At 38.8% G+C, this 23,081-nt stretch overlaps 1 protein-coding gene across 1 annotated transcript in view; it reads left to right on the top strand.

Annotated features, from left to right (window-relative positions):
• tmem163a (transmembrane protein 163a) overlaps positions 1-23,081 on the top strand; it is a 73,521-nt gene that overhangs the window by 5,960 nt on the left and 44,480 nt on the right. Inside the window, exon 2 of the mRNA XM_020647851.2 lies at positions 3,698-3,817. Coding sequence (XP_020503507.1) covers positions 3,698-3,817 — 120 coding nt within the window. The remainder of the gene's footprint in view (positions 1-3,697; positions 3,818-23,081) is intronic.

Genomic DNA, 23,081 nt, shown 5'->3' with positions numbered 1-23,081 from the left:
AAAAAACATCTCATTAATATTAAAGAGTTTTTCTACGTTAGAGAAGTCACATGAAGCACTTTTGACACAGTGCAAGTGTAGCACATAATACACTTGCACTGTGTCAAAATGTACAAATCACATGAAGCACTTCTTTGTTGAAAAGAGAAATTCTCATTCATACTACTGTATGAATGAGAATTCTTGGAAGATTCTATTTGTGCTTGACCCATACTTGGAATAAAGCCATAAAGAGTTAGAAAGGAACACTACAAATAAAAAGCAGGATAGCTCGGCCTCTGCTGCTGCTCTTTTATTTCTACAAAACTTTTACAATCCGTCTTTTGTGGATCCTTCAATTCATGGTGTGTCATGAAGTGAAGCACGAAAACGCTGTAGTTCTCCTTAAACTCCTAAAACAGTCAGATTTGGCACAAACATGTGACTTTTGAAGCTCTCTATCAGCTGTTGTTTCTGGCAGAATTCCAGATACCAATAACAACACACACACACACACACACAAACACACACACACACACACACACACACACACACACACACACACACACACACACACACACACACACACACACACACACACACACAGACATACACCTCCTCAGCCCCCAATCATGCACCCTTTTGCCCTGGAAGTCACATCATACTGTTTCTAAAAATGTGTTAGTTTTTGTTGTTCAGTATCAGGTGGTGGCTCACAAAGTTGTCTCTGTCTGATGCAGAGCACTGCTGTTTTGTCATGGATCAAGCTAAAGCACAAAATTCAAGGTTCAGGTGTGTTTGAGTTTGTGCAGATCTTCAAGCAGTCGTTCCAGGTGATTCCTGTGGATCAAAAGATGTGGCAAAAAAATAACTTGAAACATGGAAAACTTTTATCAAAAGTGACCCAGTTTGGTTGGTTTTCACAAGGTAGAAACAGGGCAAAGTTCCCAGGGACACTCAAAGTACCTCAGTCAGTAAAACAATTTCAGGAGCAAGGGCAGAGGCGTTTTTTTTGTGCATGGTCTTGTACAATGACAGACTTGAGCACCTTCTCCCACGGCTAGACACCATATCACTGCTGTGTTAATTTGAGTCAAAATTAAGCAAATAAGACAATATTGTTTACCTCAACAAATATTCCATTCTAACAAATTAAAGACCATTTATTTCATTTTAACACGATGAAACACAAACACACTATACAGGGCAATATTTGCACTGCAAAAACTCAAAGCGTCTTTGCTAAATATCCAATCGAAAATATCTCATTACACTTATCATAAGTCAGATTCACCTGACAAGTTCAGATAAAAATATTATTTGAAGATAAATAAAGCAAACAGGGGGTCTGAATTGTTTTTTAATAAGTAAAAAAAAAAGATCTACCAATGGAGCAAAACATTTTGAAAGTCCTCATGAGAAAGAACTTCATGAGTATCTTACTGCTGTGCTGTGACATATTCCCAACTGGAGCTGGATAGAGCCAATCACTAGATAAAAGGCGGGACATGACGTTAGGATGGATTTGATTGGATCGTTAGCTGTGACAAAGCTTTTTTTTATTGGTGAACACAATCAGTAAACGCCCCTGAGTGCAGAATAAGTAATCATATATTTGATTAATCTTTTTATAGGAAGAGAAAATACAGTTAATTTGATGTAAAAGTATACTCAGATAATGCTTTATCGAAATATATTAGGCAGATTAATTAACATTCAACCCAGGAATGCTGGATTTAAACCGGGAAAATGTGTTTTTCATTTCATCGAGAATTTAAGTACATGTCAGGTGAATGGTGTCTTATGAGAAATTTTCTGACTGGAAATAAGACAAATATACTTGCTAAGATTTGAGTGTTTGCAGTGTGCCCTTTTGGTGCAGAAAGTCTTCTCCAAGCAACTTGCACATATGATTACTGAATCGGTTTCACAAGGTTAAAAGGTTAAAAAAAAGAAGAAGGTGTTTTCTCCTTAATTAGTTCTCATTATCCGCTTGTTTTTGTGGAATATATTGTCTGGAAAGCAAACACCTTCAGTGGCTCAGGACATTTCACAGGCGACACACTACGTCATTGGTGGGTAGAATGTCGACAGATAACGTTAAAAGCTCTTTCGGGTGGAAAGGTTCAGGGTTATAAATATTGCATGAATCTGCAGTGCCTCGCTTCATAACAATGGAAGAGCTTGGGGCTGTTATGTCTGTGACTTCAGGCGAAGACTTCTCACACAGAAACAAGCCTCTGAGACGTTAGGAAATGTATGCTAATTGTATAACTGAGCAACGGAAATGTGCCTTACATAGCAACTGAGATTAAAGCAGAATGTTCTGGTCCTCAAAATCAGTCGATACAAAAGATGTTGGGTGAGATATTCTGGGAATTTGATTTTCTTTGATTGTTTTTTTAGTTATCTCCAATTGTCTTTGTAATATAGTTAGTGGGAGGACTATTTTATACAGCTCATGAACAATGTAGCAGAAGGAGTCCAGCATTGTGCAGTGATTCAGGTTCACTGTGTCTGTTTTTGGACTTCTCTTTAAGTCTGTGAAGGTCAAGTAAAGGAAGTTTATCTTGACACACAGTCCCTGAGCTATTCTTCAACTCTCAGCTATAAGCTGCAGTATAACAAGGGTCCCCCAGGTATTACACTGCGCTTTGAGGCACTGGGTGTAAATATCCAGTAGTTTGGTAATGTCTTAGGAGGCTGTGAATAACTATATGTTGGAAAGATGCACAGATGGTTGAAGAAAAAGCTCATGTGATGTTTAAAAGAATGATATATACCAGGAAAGTTTCAAGGCAACTTATTTCAAAATGATTAAATGTAGACAAAAAAAAATTTGGAGTGCTGTCCTTATCGTTTTTCTTGTTCAAAATGATTAAATGCTCATTTAAATTCAGACTAGTGGACAAATATAAAAATACATAAAAGAGGGAAAAATGTAGCACAATTTATTTGACACAGCTTAATACTGGATCACAGCGTTAGCGGATAAACAATTCCAAATGTGCTTTCAGAGCGTGGCTAACGTTAGCAGTGCTAGCACCCCGAGCCATCAGTCCTTCCTGCAGGTTAATGACCACACGCCTGCGCTGAATGTGGTTATACATTGCTCTGGTCTAGTGGTTATATACCACTATATAAGCTTACAAAGCCTCATTACAACTCTTTCTCAATTTTCTAGCTCAAAATACTGCCAAACTGCGCTGCTCCTAAGAGATGCTCTCTGTACACTGTGCTAGCTTACATCTTGGCAGTAGAGCATTATGGCAGCAGACTAATTAGAGCTACTGCCCTAGTTCATGGCAGGCAGCAGCTTACATACAACATTTGACCGCCTTTGTGGGCCTGAACTAATAAAAACATCAATAATGAATAGTAAATCTGGTGTCGCCAAATTAGGGTTATGACGTTGAATCGTTTAGTCGGCTAGTGTATGTTCCTCACTCCATTATAGGTCTATTTGGCTTTTTGTAGTCGGTTGATTATAAAATATCAGTTCATGGAGCATTTTTGTAGCAGAGCTTGACCTCTGACCTTGAAATAGCCATGTGAAAATGTATTTTTTACTATAATATTAAGGTTATGAAATGCAAAGATGTGGTTGTCTCTCTGGTTGCGTACCATGATCACATAATTCAAACAAAGAACATAACTAAACACATACAAATGAAAAAGAGGAGTGTTGTTGTAACAGAGTTTTTGTGTCTCCTTGCAGGTCTTCTTGAGAGCAGCATGCGCCTGAAACCCCACGAGGCTCAGAGCTACAGAAAGAAGGCTCTATGGGTGTCCTGGGTCTCCATTGTGGTCACTCTCATACTGGCTGTGGCAGCTTTCAGTAAGTAATTTAAAACACTCATTCATGGGCATGCAGCATGGACAGAAGTGAATGGAGTTACTCTGACAGAACTGACTGTGGCACTTTGTTTCTCAATCCCCTGTTGACTCAGAAAAGATGTCATCATCTTAACGTCTGTTTAAATAGTGGTGCAAACATGTGGATGTCCCTGTACCAGACACTTGAAGACCAAGGAGCAGGAGCGAAGAGTACACTAATGAGTTTGGTCCTTATACTTCACAAAAAAGGTCTTAAACTTGATAGCAGTCCAACAATTCAAATAAATCCAATAAGGGCAAATGCAAAAATTGTAATCGGACAAAACAAGCCGAGTCAAAACTGTGAATATCCAAAACTAAGAAATACATGAAAGCGATGCACATGCTGGGTTACAAAGACAATCCAGCAACTGAGGTGGGAAAACAATGGAGTCTATGAACTGGCTGACTAGTGAGATAATCATAAGCAGGTGAGAGGTGAGGACAAGTGCAAGGGACAACTGAACACATTAAGGCAGGAACTGAATTGACAGGAGATGTAAGATTTCAAAATAAAACAGGTAAAGTACTTTACAAAATTGACTCATAGTTACAGAAGAGGATTTTACAAATATCTCTCCTACAATGTTGAGTAGGCTTAGATATCGATGACCTAAGTTAGGTTTTTTACAAAGGTAAAAACTGCACTTGGTATTTTCTTTGAGCTAAGATCACCAGCGCAACATTTGATTCAAAAGAATACAGTCCTCATTAACTCTTAGTTACATAGAATATGTGAACAGTACACCAATAAAAACTCAGGAAACAACAATAAGCAAGATGACTTCATGGCTAATAGCGCATTAAGGACACATTTGCTACACTTTCCTCCAAAGTGTCTGAAGATCCTAACTGCATCTGTGGCATCTTCAGAAGATGCCCTTTTATTCAGTTATAAAATAAGTGTTACTAAACTTTCGCTCATGTGATCTGTCACTAATTTTGAAATCAGTATATGATAATCAGATCACACATTTTCTGAGGCAGTATAACATCGAGCATGTGCCTTTCCCCGACAATGACCTGATGACAGTCAAAAAGGAAAATGAATGATTCATGCCTGTTATTATTCAAGGCTGAGAAGATTAGATGTCTTTGCAGAGAAAAGTCCTGTTGTTGTCAGGCGGTGCTGACCTTTCATGCTTTCTGTTTCGAACATTTGATTGTAGGGGTAACAGGGTGTGAACTAATGCAAGTTCAACAGTTGTAAAATGTCACTGGTGTTTGTTGGATTGAAAATAATTATCAGAAAGAAAATGAACGAGTGGATGAAAGTAAAAGACACAAATCATGAATTTTTATAAAATAAGAGACAATAATATTAAAATGTGTATTTTGAATAAAATAGAACTGTATTTGTCCACAGTGCGGTCAGTTGTCTTAAGTTAAAGCTAAACAGCCAAACTCCTTGATCTTATGACCGATGATCCAAAACCGTGTTAATTAACTATGTGTCCAACTGTAAAACGGATAATCCTCCTTTTTAAGTTGTTTTTTTGAGGCCATTTTTGCATTTATCAGATAGGACAGCAGAAGAGAGACAGAAAATGTTGGGCGGAGAAATTGGGGGGTGACATGCAGCAAAGGGCATGGATCGGATCCCAACCCACGGCCATTGCGATGAGGACCATAGCCTAAGTACATGGGGCGAGCAACATAACCGCTTGGCAAGCCGGCGTCCGGATCCCCAACAATGTAATGGCTCCAAAGCTTCTAATCATTTATTTGACATAGACTAAGACCCCGAAAGCAAAGTTATAGTTTCAAGTAAAGGACAGAAGTTTTGTACCAATAAATTGGCCACACATGTACACGTGTATTGATGCATGTCGTCAATCAATCAATCTTTTTTTGTTTGGCGCAAATTCAGAACAAATGTTATCTCAAGACACTTTACAAAAGAGCAGGTAAAAGACCTACTCTTTCTTATATTATGTGACAAAGACCCAACATTAATTCATCATGAGCACTAAGCAACATTTAGCAAAGTAAGAGTGGCAAGAAAAAATGACCTGGCAGAAACCTTGAGCAGAACCAGACTGATGACAAATGGTCATCTGCTGAGACTGTGTTGGGCTTGGAAAGTTAGATAGAGGGAGATGCAGGAAGTAGGATAATCTGTATATTGACCAAGTACTGTAGTCTGAAAATTCATCTAACCAAAATCTTACTCTTTATTTAAGAGAAGAATGCAAAAAACATACATTTCTGAGCTGGAAGTCCATTTCTGATTTGACATGATAAATATTTAATAATTGAACTTTGGAGCTGAATCACACAACAACATGATTTATAGTAAAAAAATATTTGTTTCCCCTTTGTAGTCTGCATGAAGATTACCCTTTAGAGCTGCATCAACGTTTCCTCTGTGATCCCTCTGATGTTGTGCAATGATGTAGCAATGGTTTCATCACACGTTTTCTTGTCCTATGATATAGAGGATGTTTTTCATACACTGTGCTATTGTGGATGCAACACAGAATGTTGCTTTGTCATCCTGGCTAAACATAAACTTTCATTCACAATGTCTCCATATTCATTTAAACATTTAGTCTGATCTGAGGTAAGCTGACTGAGACCAAACTCACTTATTTAAAGTGTTTTAAAAATTGGGTTTTAAAAGTTGATTGCATAGACTCTGCAAATAACCACATGAAATATAATGAACTATGTCAAGCTGTGAAAAAACAGTTTGTGTTGTGCCAAAAAAGTGCATATTATTCCATTTTATACAGGATTGTATCAAACATTTGCTTTAGATAATAGCTAATTTTATTATGGGCAGCTGTGGCTCAGTTATAGAGTCGTCGTCATCTCCCAACCGGAAGGTCGGGGGTTCGATCCCCAGCTCCTAAAGCCAAATGTCCTTGGGCAAGACACTTAACCCCAAATTGCTTTGTCAGTTGCGTGTAAATCTGTATGAAAGTGTATGAATGTGTATGAAGGGATTAGTTAGTTCTGATGGATAGCAGCCTTTGCCATCAGTATGTGAATGAGGGTATAGAAAATAAACCCTCGATAGATAATACTCAAAATTCCTTCTAGTTTCTCCTGAACCTGCAGAATTTCATCATGTCTTCGAGCTCATTGATTGTGTTGATTTTATTTTACCGGTATTGTTTACTCTCCCACTCTCTCATAGTGGTTTGTTTCAGATTAGATTAGAAAAACTTGATTGTTTTCTACAACAAGCAGCGAAGCAGCTCTCAACATGTACAGCATGTTAAAAAGTAAGCGACTATAATGTGAACACAAGTGATAACCAGAATTTATATTAGGCCTACGTTACATCTGGTGGCCATAATCACAACCTCCAATGAAAATTACAAAAAGGCTCCTCCTTATATGGTGAAAACTCACATCTGTATAAGTTTGCCCTGTCCATTTAAAAACAGAATGTAAATGTGTTGGTTTGCTTCCATGGCGTCCTAGTGGCAGAAAATCTGCAGCAGCAGCAACAATAAAATAGACTTTCATAAAATGAGAAGTGATAAAAATGATGTAGGTGATGATGATGATGGTGTGTTTTAGGTTCCCATGCACGAATTCTTACTAGACGCTGTTGTGAGTTTGTTATTGAAAATCAATACAGCCCTTGGTGAATACAGAACCTTTAGTTTGTGCTTGACATTTTTTATTTCATATTTTTGATCTCACTCAGTGAAACCACAACAACGAAGCAATTGAAAACAGGCTCTGTTAAGTATAAAAATAGAAACTGTTCTTCTGTGTTGCTGTGTGTGTTTGCCTTTGGAACCAGTCTCTGTTGACATCTGTTCAACAAACGATGACCCACGAACACAGCAACCCTTGAAGACTGAGGGAAGTGTCCCAGTTTAGGGAGGTAGAAGAGAATGGAGGTACAGGTACAACAAAGTGCAGACCTATTAGAGAACTTTATGGTGGGACTTGTTGAGGAAATTATAAATGTATGCAAGGCTTCTGTCATCAGCCAGCATGGTGATAAGTGAAAGAAAGCCGAGGGAGCAGAGTGAGTGAAAGACAGATGGATGTGGAGTTGTGGAGTGAAGCTCTGAAAGGTGCGATGTTACCAGGGGACGAGGCAGGATGAGTCCTGGCAGGCAGTGTTTGGGATATGGTGGTTGTGATGGCTCAACTTGAAAGAACAGCAGCGTACTGTTTCCTCCCACCTGTGCCCTAGTTTCTCTCCAGTAACTCTCAGTCTCGCCATCCCACCAGGTTTTATCTGGAACGTCCGGTCAGCTTGTTTCCTTAACCTTTTACTTTCTTTACCTCCTCTTTATGTTCTCACCGTATCCATGCCTCTTTGCCCCCCCCCTCTTTATCTTGTCTCTACTTCTTTATCTGTTTTTTTTTTCCTGTGTCTGTTACTTTCTCTGACCTTTAGCAGTATTTAACATTTAGCACGGTAAAAGGTTCAATGCTGATCCTTTTCCTCTCTTCTGTCTATTGTGTCGACTCGGGAATGTCTCGGTCAGAAGTGCTCGCCCATGCTAGCTAGAAAAAAAAAACGTTTTTGAGAAGCTGTCTTTTTGTGCTCTCTTTGCTCGCTATTCACCTGTGAGAGCGTTTCAAGTCCTCTAGGTTCATCAGACATGAAGAAAACTTAAAGAGGTACAAGAGGGTAAGTTGTTTTTCTGTATTTAAGTCTTTAAACTGGAAAGCAGGCAGTCATGGTAATCAATGAAGATGACCAAAGACAGTGATAAGCAAGCTGACATCACATTTCCTGATTTATTGATCTGTAACACACCTAAGCACCCACAGACAGAGGTTTTAGCTGTAGACTTTCATGTGCATGGAGTGAGTATAAAGCCTTTACCAGATATATTATAAATTCATCATATGAGGAAAAACAAAAAACTTCCATGATTCTTTGCCGTACTGAAATAAAAATAAATAATCCAAAGTGATAGAGCAGCAGACACAACCAACCGCCCACTTCTGTTTATTTCTGTTGTTTTATGCAAATTGGTGTCTGAGAGCAGAGACTTCCCAAGACACTTTTCTATGCTGTTGGCAATTGATTTGTTGTGTTTTAGTAAAATGATGTTTTGCCAGCATTAGATAATGTTTTATTTTGACATGGGTATATATTTGAATAACATTTCCCTTAATTCTCTTTTCTCAATTCTGATAAAAATCCATTCAAATGATGAGTTAAACACAACAAGTTCCCAGGAGAATTTTGTTTTGCCCCGGACAAGTTATGGAATACAAATGAAATGTAGAAAGTTCTTATTTGTTGCATTCCAGCCTTAATATTTGTGTATTTAGTGTTAATCAAAAGTAGAAGAAAAAATGCAGATTCTTCTGTGTTTTCAACCTTTACATGTTTCTTGATAGAAATCCTAACCCCATTTGTGAGGTGAATGTTGTTCCATTAACAGGCATAAGGGGATTTCTGACTTGCATGTCTGTGATGCATTTGTTTTGTGCCTGCTTAGCGACCACAAAAAAAAAAAGCCGATCCATATTCAGAGAGTAGAACAGACTGCAAAGCAACAAGGATGGTTCTCAGATTGCCTCACAGGCCTTCTTGGTGCAGGCAATTGGAGCTGGCCTGTGGACTAATAGGCTGCCGCACGATCAATCAGTGGCACTGCCAACAACCATTTAATGTTTGAGCAAGGGGATCGGAAGCTTGCGCTATGAGAGAGTAACAGAAGGAGGGAACAGGAGGGATGGAGAGGGGAGAAAATCTGAGATTGAGAGGTAGAAAATAGGACAGAAAGAGACAGGGAAACTAGGAGGGAGTGGCAAAGATTTGAGAGAAAGTATAGTAAGGGCAGAATAGAAAAAAATGAATTCGGAAATATAAAGTGGAGAGACACATTCACAAAGATTGGGACGTGTCTACTGATAGCAACATGAATTGGCCATGAGTTGCTGCCACCATCTGTCCTGTAAGGTACTACACACATGATAATAAAGCACCAAAATGCCCATGTAGTTTAAAACCTGAGTCATTGTCATGCATCTCATTTCAGAGTAAAAAAAACAAGCACCTTCTTCATTCTCATGTTTTTTATGAGTTCAATTCCAGCACCAGATAGATAATGACCTGAGAGGGGAGGGGGCAGCTTCCAACCCCCCCCCCCCCCCCCCACACACACACACACACCCCCACACCCCCACCCCTCAGGGTATTTCTGTATAAAGCCCAGACTGACAGATGTGATAGCAGTTTTATTGTCTGTATTAAGACTTTCTCCCTGAAGCGAGACAGCTAATGCAGGTCATCCAGATAAAATAACACTCTCATTGCCATCCGCTCCAGACCGTCTACGCACATCTTTAAAAATGTGCCAGTGTTTGTGCCATATTCAGTCCAAGAATGACTGCTTGAACCCTGAGAGCAATGATGCCCAAATAACATTCACAGACTGTATTTACATGCACTCAACTTTTTATGTAACAAAAATAAATGTTTTACCATGACCCATGGAAAGTTTGGGGCAGCAACCCCCCTATCAAAGTGCTTAGTTTACCATCAACTCTTTGAAGACCATAATAATTTTCCCTTTAACTGCTTGTGATTATTTGTACTGAGGACTGTTTTTTAGGCTAATTTGCACAGAACGTTTCCAATTTGCTCCTAAATGTATGCATATTGCCTCATTAAAATATGCTTAAGTAGCAATAGAACACTAGAACCCTTTCTGCTTGGCAGTGCAGTTTTTACCTTTAGCGGCTGCTAGGAGAGTTACAATATTTATTATTCTCCTTTTTCCTAGTGGTGGCAAAAACCCTTCAGCCTTTCTGTGAAGTGGCCCCTGACTGTGTGAAAGATGGATATAGAGAACAAAGTTACAAAAGGACAATAGCAGATGGATATATAAGGATGGAAATAGGGCCGATGATAGATGGAAGAGAAAGACACAATAGGACTAAAAGTCATTTGGAAAAGACTTCAACACACAGCCTGCCGCTCTTTTCCTCTGTTTCCTGTTTGCGCTGTTCTTCTTTCTGTCTCCGCAGTAGAGCTGTAATTACACAGATTTAACCCAGATACATAAAGTAAAAGCTGGATGTAGTTATTAATAAACCATCTCCTACATCTATCTGTGCCATGACTTTGTAGTAGTAGATTAAAGGAACTGAGCCAGAGAGAGAGTTAAAGGTGGCCCCAACGTTTGCACAAAAACGGCATATTTGACGTAGTAAGAAGCTCAGTCCACAGGGACTTGGGTTGGAACCTGAGGAATGCTGGTTCAAGTCCCGACGCGGACCATAATATGGAAGTTGGTCTGGTGGCTGGAGAGGTGCCAGGGCACTTCCTGAACTGGGTTGGCCGAGGTGCCCTTGAGCAAGGAACCGAACCCCCAAATGCTCAGGGTGCCATGCGTAGCAGTGTATAGCAGCCCTCAGGGATTAAGAAAGTGTATAAAACTCAAAAAATGTAAACATTGTTGGAATAACAGACTTATCAGTTAGAGCCTGACACTTTAAACCCATTGTCGTTCAAACAGAACAAGTTCAGGTCGTGTAGCTATATACACATAAAAATACAGAAACTAATAAAATAACTAACAAAATATTGATTTTGAAATGATTTCATTGATTTAAAAATGATTAATTTCTTCCGCTAATTAAACAGTCCCTTTGAATCTACACTTACAGCTGCATCTGCAGAGATGGTTAACTCTGTAGCATTTTTTTTTAAAAAGGGTCAGAGCTAGCTGCTAATACTCACATCAAACTGAACATTTCCACTGTTGTTGAAGTGAGACCATGTGAACAGTTGTCATAGGAAGCAGCAGAGTAGGGTTGCATTGCTCAAGCATCATGATTGCTATGTGTGCATGTGCAAGAATCCCCGTGCAGCACGATGTCTGGCTAATGAAATAAAACACATGCTGCTTCTTTGTCAGTGCTTGATACAAAAGGATTTGAGTCAGACAACTCACTTTTGTATTGCTTGAAATATAGTTTGTGTTTGGCGTCTCCGTTCCGACCTAATTATTCTTCAGTTTTAGTTTACAAGGAGAAATTTAAGGAGTGATGGGATGATATCTTAAATCCCCCCCCAGCCGGAGCCTACAGGTGGAAGCTGGGGTGGTGGTGGGGCTGAGTGCAGTACTGGTGCAGGTTAGAGCTTGCAAATGAAAGAGCAGAGAGAAACCAGAAATGTTGCGTCTTAAATAGACCGCTAATTGGAAGGAGTTGTTGTCGGGTGATTGTTGAGAATGAGGCAAGTGTGAAATCAGAGCAGCTCGAGTTGACTGCCTGAACTAGCTCGCAGGCGTCACCTAGTACTCGACAGATTTTAGTTTTTCTTTGCTTTTATAAATATATATGGCCCTAATGCATGTGACCAATCTGGTTGTTTCTCCTTAACCTTTTTTTTTTGTGTTGACAGATGCAGCTGTCAAGTGTCGACCATGGTTGTTTATTTTCATTAAATCCCCACAGGTCACCTTTAAATAATGGCATTAGCTGAGTTTGCTTTTTTTTTTTTTCCCTCTCTGCCCTTTTTTCAAAGTTTACATTTCGTGGTTGTCATTGACTTATTATACTAATTTATATACAGACCTAATCTTTTATCTTCTATCAGCACTGAGTCTTTAACGTAATTTTTAAATTAAGCTCACTGGTAGATTGTATTGTATATGTTTCACTGTTCTGGCTGTATGCTAGGGAATAGAAAATATACCTCATGACAAAACAATAAGTTTATCGCGCCCTACTTAATTAGTTTTTTTTTGCTCAATTTGCACAAATTTGTTGTTAAAATAAAGTATAATAAACTTTTAAGACAAGCCTTTAACTGTGTTATTATATTAAACTTTATGTTTTTTGTTCAGATACTAAACATTAAACACCATTATTCAAATAAACTGGAGACATCGGGAAATGTGTAACTATTGCATAACATGGTATTCTTTTCACACAAAGAGTAAATGACGCGTCTGAAACTAAGTCATTAGATTATAGGTCAGAGGACGATAATCCGTGATGCCGGGCCTTTCTAACACTGTGATAAAGTGTTGTAATATTATCAGGTTTCATTTGTGTTCATGAGCCATGCATCTGCCGACTCGCGCTGCCTCCACTTTCTCATTCGCTGGATCTGAAAGAATAACACAGCCGTGGCGAAAAAACAAATGATGAATCACAGAAGTCAGAGTGTACACAACAGAGATGTTTGCATTGAGCTGTACTGTGCTATCTGCAGGCCATTCATCATATCTGGGCAACAACACAGTCGTACCAATCTCTCGCTCTCTCTCTCTCTCTCGCTCTCTCTCTCTCTCTCTCTCTCCCTTCCCTCCCCCTTTTTCTCTTGCTCCAATTCCATCTCCCTCTTCCTCTTCATTCCCCCAACCCCTCTACCCTGCCCACTTTTCCTCCTGTCTCCCTTTCCGCCCAAATCTCTTTCTTCTTTAGCTTCCGCTCCCCATCTTCTGTTTCCTTCTCTTTATCCCTCCATCCACTCATATAGCCCCCCCCACACCCCCCGACTTCTGTCTGTCTCAGAATAGAAAACACAATAATTTATTCATTTGTTTTCCCTCTCCTCCCTGTGCAGTCTATTTTTCACTGGTAAATACCAAGTCACCAGCAGGGAGAAGAGCGAGACTATAGCCCGTGGTGTTAAACTTTGAAATGAAAATCATTTACTTCCTGTCGTTTCTCTGCAATTATTTTTTAGGGTGCTTTTAGCTCTTTTGTGCTCCCTTTTGTTTGCCTTGTCTGTGTTCTCATTACCATAAATACAGGAGGTTTACTAACTCTGTTTGTGCCTGCATTCTTCACAGCTCCGCTTTTTGGGCAGATGGGTGCTATTTTGTTATTAAGAGCTAATTCTGATTAAACTTAATCTCCTAATGAAACAGTCATTATGTGACATATAGCAACCTTTACATGTCACTCACATGTCGTTTCCAAAAATGTCAAGAGACATGAGCCAAAGTGAGTCTGTAGGTGATGTGAGACCCCCCACTGCTGTCAATTTGAGCTTCACTGCTACAGCATGTTTTGTCTGTTGGACAGTCAAGAGAATTACTACTAGAAAAAAAACAATCCCCATGATCAACATTAATGCATGCTATGCATACCAGAGTAGTTCCAAGAAGTGTCAGTGCATGTAGTCTACCTCAGAGATGTTCCTATACCCTTTATGCCTCCACACTGCTATGCAGAGAGCACGCCAGAGCAGTTGGGGGTTTGGTGCCTTGCTCAAGGGCACCTCAGCAGTACGCAGGAAGTGCCCTGGCACCTCTCCTATTACTGATACCAATTCCAATAACCAGATTTGTTTAATGCCTGATACAGAGTACATGTATGATACAGGTTATATTGGTGGCACAATCAAAATACCCTTGCTATTGTTGACTTAAAGTGCTTTCACACTTGCACAAAACTCCTGGAAAGGTTCTGAAATTTCCAGGGTGAGCTGCTTGTTGGAGTACAAACAGTCAAATGTTTCACTCTGACTTTACCCAAATGTTATCCTGCGAGCCCCCTGGTAAATTTTCCAGATGAAGTTGGGGTCATCTGTTGTGAGATCAGGAGGGGGTGTTGATGTTTAATTCCTGTGACCGGCGCATGACCATAGACTGTATGCACCCGACTGATGTGATCTCCGTGCGTGTAATGAATCTGCATTTTCATGTTTTCTGTTCACCAGTTTGTTCCCCTTTCCACTGTTTCGTTGATATGGTGAATTAGTCCAACTAGCTCTGAAGTTCTTGGATATAAAGGCTGACTAAATGCCAAATGCTGTTTTGTGAATCGAAACTTCTCTTTCTATTTACACCGAGGTCACTAACAGCTCCACAACCTTCTTCAGAAGGTTCACACTTTCTCAATGATTATCAGGCAGAGTTGGGTGTATGAATTGGACCAACTACATCATAGGTCACTGCATTTGACAAGGATTATGGCTAATTTGTTGACATCTTTTCCCAAATTAGCAATGACAGTATTCTGGAAAGAGAGCTCACTGAACGAGTTATGCTTTCAGTGGGTCCCATACGGTGAATTTTCAAAAACACTCATTCCTGGAGAACCATTTCAACAATTGTTGTGATCCCCCCCCCCCCGATTACAGACGATGAGTGCAGATGTAAAATGCCACGAGCTTCCCCTCCACTTAACTGCCAGCTGCCGACAGAAAAACACATTATCACTTTAAATGATCACTTTTCAGACTGCGCTGCTGTTTTCCTTGGAGGATAATTTGCCCTGAAATCCCACTTAATAAACAAGAATTACAGCCAAATGATACGGCAAATCAAATCACAGACATCCTCTCACAGATAACCCTACAGTGTAGTACTCCACATACCTGCCCTGTGTTCAGTGTCATTCCACATGGTTTCCAATCCTTAAGAGTTTACGCTTAAACAACAGCAGACAATGTAACATTCTTAAGCAGAAAGGGGGCCTCAGACTCGCTGTTGCCTGGCATGTTAATCTTGGAGGTTAAATGTCTCGTTATTTGCCGTGTAGAAGCATTGTTAGGTGAACAGGATAATGCTTTCTTTTACCACCCCATGATTTGACGGCATGTGCTGAGACTGTATTTAAAATTTAAAATCTCGTTATTTGCCGTGTAGAAGCATTGTTAGGTGAACAGGATAATACTTTCTTTTACCACCCCATGATTTGACGGCATGTGCTGAGACTGTATTTAAAATTTAAAAGCAATTACATAATGAATGGCAATGGGTCTGCATGTGTAAGGTTCACTTCACCAGCACAGAGCATTAATATATAGTGTGATACTGTTGACAGAATGGGGACAAGGGTTTGACTACTCAGGGATTGAGGAGTTACTGTGGTTGTGGCTGCTCAGTGTAGCTAAAGCCCATCGTGAATCCCTAGCGCACTGAGTGGAGAAAAGAAGGATATGGAAATTGAAAAAAGTGTCTTTTTGATTCACAGTCTGGTGCAGTTTGGGTTTTGTTGTGATGGTGCAGAAGGTGGACCCAACAACTCAGCATTTTTCTGACTTTTTCTTTAGATACATAAAGAAAAAAAATATTCAATGCATTCAGTGCTTTTTGATGACAACCGTTGATGAAAGAGGAAATAAAGCTAACAGTAGTACACAAATTTGAAATAAAAGCATGCTATGCTTCCTCTGTTAACCATGAAAAACTTCATCAAAATAATTTTTTTAATAAAATATTTGAAAAATGAAAAGAATATAAAAATCGTTTTGCATTTACAATGTGTGATTAGCATATTTATCCTGCAAAACACCATATACTGCTGCAGTAGTACAGGAATGTAGGATTTTTTTGTGCATCTGTTCAGAAGTTTTAACTGATATAAAAACCATAGGATGTTCAGGGACTGTCATGGTAGATGTTTCATTATTTATGGTTATTCTGGTTGCATGCGTCAATACTAACTCGTGACTGTTGGGATTTTCCCTCATGATTGAAAGTAGATAAAAATCCTTCTCTAAAAAAAGATTGTAAATTCATCATGACAGAGCTACTATCCTATTGTTGTATTGCATACAGCACCAGATTACTTTTTCCATGCTTATCAATCATTATTTGTAACACAGCGGGCTATAGAGAAAACTGAACCAATGAAATCCAAAATCCTTTTTGAGAATTGTATTAAAATCAGTAAAGATAAATAATACAACAAGTGCTGCATGACTTGCAGTTTTTTAGATTACCCCATGTTAGACTATGTTACACTGTTGATGCATGATGGACAAACCTGTCATTGGATGAATTGTTTTTCTGTCCAAATTACACTTAAGCCTTCTTAGATAAAGGTGAAACCCTAATAAAACCAAGAGGTAACAATTGTTTTCTCTTGTTTTAACAAGCGAACAGAAATCCAGGTGTGAAGGTGCCTTCATTTGTCTTTCTTAAAACATGGAGAGCACCAAAGCACTTACCCATACTATTGTTTGTAGCTCCGTTTTTTTTAAATGAAAAGCAATGAAATATTAGTTTTTTCATGGTTCAAAAAAGTTTTCTGTAAAAACTTATCTTAGGCCGTTGTGATGAACTCTTATATGTGAACACATTCAGGCACTTTAGACAGTTGTACGAGTAGAGTTGCTGTAAGCCGAAAGATTAATTTACCGAGTGGTGCTTCTACAACATAACTTGGTTATTGCACAAGTTCCTCACTGTCACAATAAACAGATTCCCGGAGATGTACACTCTCTGAAGCTCCTCTGAGAGCAGCTTGGAGGATGTCACCAGTTTCTCACTTTCTCACACCAGATGCTTTTGTCACATTGCCCCTCCCTCTCTTCAGAGCGATATCAGGATGCAGAATAACCACACGCACACGCACACACACACACACACACACACACACACACATTTTGTAAAGTAATACAACAAGTAAAGCAAACATTTTGAGATATATTCAGCTGATCTTGCCCTGAAATGATCTTCCTACAGACTCTTCTTATCAGCCTAATCTCAGTCCTTAATGACTGTAATATCCACTGGGTATGTGCTCTGCTGTGTATGTGGATCTGTGTGCGTAACTCTGGTGAGTGGGTAAACATCTGTACTCATTCTCTTGTTCTGGAAGTCTGCTTATGAAATCTTTGTAAGGCTGGGGATAATGTCACAGTTATAAATCACAGTCTTAATGTTCCCTCCAAACAGCCATTTTTCTCTTCACTATTAAGCCTTGTCTTTCCTCTGCATTTATTACTGGCTCACGGCCAGGCATGAAATTCTAATTAAGTAGATTTGTGTTTTATTGTAATTACAAGTCCTTCTGTACTTCCTTTTCTTTTTCTTTTTTTCCTTTTCCTATTACAAAATGGTACTAACTGCAGTTGAAGTCTGAAGCCTGAACCTGATAAGTGGAAAATCATTAGTAGGAATTAAATCCAGCCAAGTACTGATATAGTTTTAAAGCTGTTTATGGGCTGGAATTAAAAAATACAAAATATTAACACTTGTTTTTTTTCTGAAATCACAAGAATAATGTATTTGGTTTCTTACTTTTAGGACTAAAAGCAAGAAAAAAAACATTTTCCAAAACTGTCCCTATAATTGTGAAACCCAGGCCTACAGAAGTAATCTGGAAATTTGAAAAAAAGATAAAATAGATGCCAAAACATATTTTTCAGAATAAGTTAATTTATCCCCTGTCGCACATTTTCACATCATTGAACAAAACTGTTGCACATCAAATGTTTTTTCTCATATCATACTGGCTAAAGATAAAAATAGACATGAATTCCCCAAAAAACAAGTTGTAATTCAAAAGTTAATTGCCTATAAAAAACCCCCATATAAACCCATTGCATGCATGTTGCATAACTCACTCTATTTTTTCAAATTGCTTTAATATTGCAGGAAGAAAATATAGTGCAATGCCAATTTTTTTCTCCTAATATTGTTCAGCCCTGGTGCAGATTCAGGAGTGTTTTGGCTGGAAATAATTTAAATTGAACTTTTATTTGCTAAATTTCTCTAAAGCTGTGTACTGCAAATTATGAAAGCTTCTGTTACCGTTGCTACCAACCAAAACTGAAACAAAGAACGAAGAAAGAAAGAAACTATCTAAATCAAAGCAATCATTACTCAGTTTACACAAATTGTCCTCTGTGATTAAATTGGTAAATGGTATGCGGAGAATGTTGGGTGGCATCTGTCTCACTACAAAGACTTGGAACAAGTGTGCATTTGTGTGTGTGTGTGTGTGTGTGTGTGTGTGTGTGCTTTGCTGTGCAGTAGGCCCTTTATGTTTTATACCATGTAGTCATGCATTCTCTGATACACAACTTCAGTCATTACATGCTATGATTAAACGTGTCAATGCATGCTTAACATGCTCATACATTATGCAAGTTCTACAGCTGACTGCAAGAGTAGCTTATGTAGAAAATAGCATTACAGAACATCACACTGATGATTTTTCCTCTGACAAAAGAACTGCCTTTAAAAGCACAAACTGGTCTTTATGTATTATTGTATTTGGCTTTGTTTATTATACCTAATAACATCTGTAAAGCTGATGATTAAAAACGATATATATATTTAAATACTTTCGGACATTTAGAAATGAGTCCCGATTTTTTTTTGTTTGCATTGGATTTAGGTTGTGCCAGGGTTGTCAAGGTGATTCTGTCCACCTCAGCAGTGTTGCTCAGCCATGTACACACATGCCAAATGGATTACTGTTTAGGATTCACACTACATTAACTGTCTGATCCCACCTGCGGGTTGTGACAGGTGGTCAAGATGTAGGAACCGCGCTAATTAGTGACGTTGTTGTGGTAAATGGGCCAAAGTGGCTCTAATGCAGCCGTTCCGGTCAGGTCCAATTTACATTTACATTTGATCCTAACAGAAGAGGGGAACAGATGACTAATTTCCTTGGACATATTAAGGCCCAAAGAAGTTCCTTGTCTTATTACGACCTCTACAAACTCATCTCAGTATGTCTTTTAAAAGTACTTTAAAAAATCATCCTTGTTTTTTTCCTTTGGGGTATTTGGTGTTTTGTTCTACAGTTGATAATATTTGTGGTTACAGAGACTTGAGATTGAAGGCCTTTATCCTTGCAGGCCATCATTTGGTGCTGCTAAAATGTAAAGTCTCCTGCTGCAGCATTAACATTGGAGTCAGTAATGATATTCAACCTCACTCAACGGTGCTGACTGGTTGTTTGCAAGTACTAGTTTGCACACTGCACTTCCCTTGCACACACTTCACCTTGCTGTTGTTGTGTCAGGGATATCTGGGTAGGCATTTTTTTTTTTTATCAGAGGCTATGGAGTGTTTTTATCTGTGTATACGCTTGGCTGTCAAAAACCTCTCCATCTGCAGCGTAATTATAGGACCGGCTCTCTCACCATCTTTTATCAGCCAGCAGCTCGGACTATTTTTACTCATCACTGATAAACCAAAGATGTGAGGCGGTGCGGTGTGTTGGGATACAAACATCAGAAGGGAATGTCAGCGTCTGAGTGGCTGTGACTGTGAATGTGTGTGTGTGTGTGTGTGTGTGTGTGTGTGTGTGTGTGTGTGTGTGTGTGTGTGTGTGTTCAGGACACTTCTTAGTCACACAGTGTTATAATGCTCTAGCTGTCATGTCAAGGTGTAGCGTTTACAGACAGTCTGAGCTGTTCTGTGCAGCTCAGACATTCATCTCCCCTGAAACAAAACACAAGTGAAAAAAGGAGCACATCCTGCTGGGGTATTTTCGACTTTGAGACGAGATGGATTTTGGGTGGTTATCGGTGTAGTGGTGTGTTTGACAGCCCACTGTTTCTGAAGTCTCACTTCATTGGTCTTTATCTTGTACATCAGTTGCTGTTGCATGTGACCAATACATTGGAGCAGCCTTGTGAATGTCATTAAATATTTATTACAGCTCAGTTCAAGGCACTGTGCCAAACAAGTACGCAGTGCTGAAGTCAAGAAAAGCTCCAAGAAAGTAACTGTTAATGCAATCGACACGTGTATTTTCTGTCAGCTAGATGTGGGGAAAAAATCGATTTATGTGAAAATTTAGATACTTATCTTCTGAGATTTTAAATAGATTCATAACTTCCAAAAATCTTTTTTTTTTTTCCTTTGGCTAATTAGTCACTCCATGCTAAGTGCTAAGGCTAGCTCTCAACTCAGTAGAATGCAAAATTCAACCAGTCTCACAAATGACTGGAGGAGATCCTGAAGTATGTACTAATTCATAAATAGACTTTGAATCCATGGATCAATGAATCCAGAATCGTTTTGAAAAAAAAATAGATTCTCAATCGAATTTTGACCCTAAGAATCGAAATCGAATCGTGAGACACCCAAAGATTTCCAGCCCTACTGTCAGCTTTTAAGTATGTAACATTGATTTCATTGCAATTGTTATAAAAAAAAATACCATATGAATTTAAATACATGCACAAGAGTAAATGGGCGGTGATTTATTATTTCTACAGGACTCCTATAAGAAAAGTCCAGTTTGCATCAATTCTGTGGTCAAACAGTTATCCCTTGACAGAATTGTCCTGTGAATGCACAAGTTATATTAATCATCATCCTGCTGCCTTGTATCAATCCTATCACTAACTGTGAATCTTTAAAGCAGAACATTTGCGGTTCAGATGCATGCTGTAACTTTCTTCATTTGACACCTATCCAAAAGAAGCAGTTATTAAAAAATAATTATCAATGAGTGATAGTGAGGATTCAGTCATGTCATAGTTTCATAACAAGCCAAACACTCAGTATAATTTCTAAAGTCTAATTGCAGAGATGTCCTGACATCTATTTGACATGTGGGATAATGCAAAAATGTAAAAAGTTACCATAATCCATCCATTCAAATTCCATATCTAGAGTTTATAATGCAAGCTCTTCACTAAGAATAAGGGTACACTTCCATGCTAGCATCTTTTTGCAGCTGTACTCTGGAACAATGTTTAACCTCAATGCAAATGTTTGCAGGTTAATATGCAGGACGTGAAAATGCTAACATACTGTACAGATATTTAGGAGTAATGTTAAAAAAGGTAATCAATTAGAATGTCAGCAAGCTATTATTTGCTGATTAGTACAAACAATGATAATGATCAGTCTCAGGTAAGTGCTCTGAGGTTTACACGATTTAGGTCATAAAGCATTAGAAAAGCTCAAATGTTATCAATCCAGCAGCAACATATGGCTTTTGGTCACCTCGGAGAAGCAGAAAAAAAACTAGTTGATTACACCACGTTGACCAATCATCCTCTTGAATGTATACAGCAACATAAGCATGAATTCAGAGAGGTGTATCTTTAGTCTCTCTCTTTTCTTTTATTGTGTTTACAGTATCTCAGGGGTAAATAACTTGCCCTTTAGAGGCATCTGCTCTGCCATTATTACCGACTGAAGAGCAGGTGGTGGATTCAAGAACGTTTCTACAAAAAGAAGTTTCTCGCCTGCTTTAGCCAAAAAACTAAATTATGAGGGCAGTCGTCCTCTGAGGACCATGAATATATTTTCAAAGAATTATCAGTCACCATAGTCAAGTGTGTTTGGTCCATGTTCTGCCTCCATATCCGTCTTCTGACTATCACTCGAGCATTGACTCCATTTTATTCAGTAACAAATCACATTGTGCTTCACATCTACGTTCTACTCTCTCTGGTGGATTATTTTGTGTGGCTTGAATTTATGAATAGTTCGAGTATCGAGCTGTTGATAATGGACTCTTATTGAACTACTAGGTTTTCTGGCCTGATGCAGTGTGGGGGAACACAAAAGAGCAGGCAGTGAAACTCCTCGAGCCGCCAACAGCTCGGTCTACAGTGATCGATGGTAAACTGATGCTTGCAATGGATCCATTAGCAGCCAGCCTGGGCTTCCTTATGCTGCAATTTGTTACCTAGGAATAGATTGTGTACTGGTAAGGCTGGCCTCGGGGATAAGAGACTGGGAAAGCCTAATTTTTCCCCTTAATGCATGATTCTTTTATTGAACCCTATGCTGTTTGGCTGATGAAACATGTAAATAGGAAAGGAAAAGGCTGTAAGCGTGTAAGGAAGTTTAAGCAAGCAGGAGAAATAGAAAAACACTGGAGGGTAACATTACAGTGGAAAATTAAGATAATTTATCTTCATTCAGCCAGGTGATTTAATATGTTTACTCACATTATTGTAAGGCAACATGAGATGAATGGTGAAATCAATGTCCGCACCTCCCTTTCTCTACCATTGCTTAAAAACAGGGTTACATCTTTGTAATTGTATCGACTGAAAGAAAGCAAAGACGGAGACAGATGGAGGTAAAATCAGGGTAAGCTGAGGGAGGGTGACTGAAAGGCCAGGCTTTGAAACCAAGTAGAGAAAGACAAGACGAATGACAGCAGTAAGAGTGGGAACATGGTAAAGCAAAGCAGCATTGAAGTTAACAATGGTAAAAAAAAAAGAAAATTAGATAAAGCTATTTCATTTTGTATAAATAAAAGTAAGTATTTGTTATTCAGTTGGAATATCTGAAGGTGAAGGTATTGATCTGATAACCACTTTGAATTAAAATGACTTTTTGTATATGCCTTTCACCTCAAAAAATTAAATAACTGATGTTTGAGTTTAACGGTCTGACCTCCAATTTGACTTCTTTTCTTTAAGCGTATAGGCTCTATATTTCATTTGAAACAATGTAATACATTCATTGTTTCCCAGGATGAAGCTGTACCTGTGATGGTGGAGATTGGGAAGGAGCTGTTGTGCTGTCTATTGAAAATATTTGAATCCACTACCTTGTATATAATGAGATTTATAATGATATAATGATAAGTGTTCACAAACAAGT

This window comes from Labrus bergylta, chromosome 13, assembly GCF_963930695.1.
Source record: "Labrus bergylta chromosome 13, fLabBer1.1, whole genome shotgun sequence".
Classification (NCBI taxonomy): Eukaryota; Metazoa; Chordata; class Actinopteri; order Labriformes; family Labridae; genus Labrus; species Labrus bergylta.
Note: the sequence above shows the minus strand (reverse complement) of the source record. Positions and strands in the feature narration are given on the sequence as shown.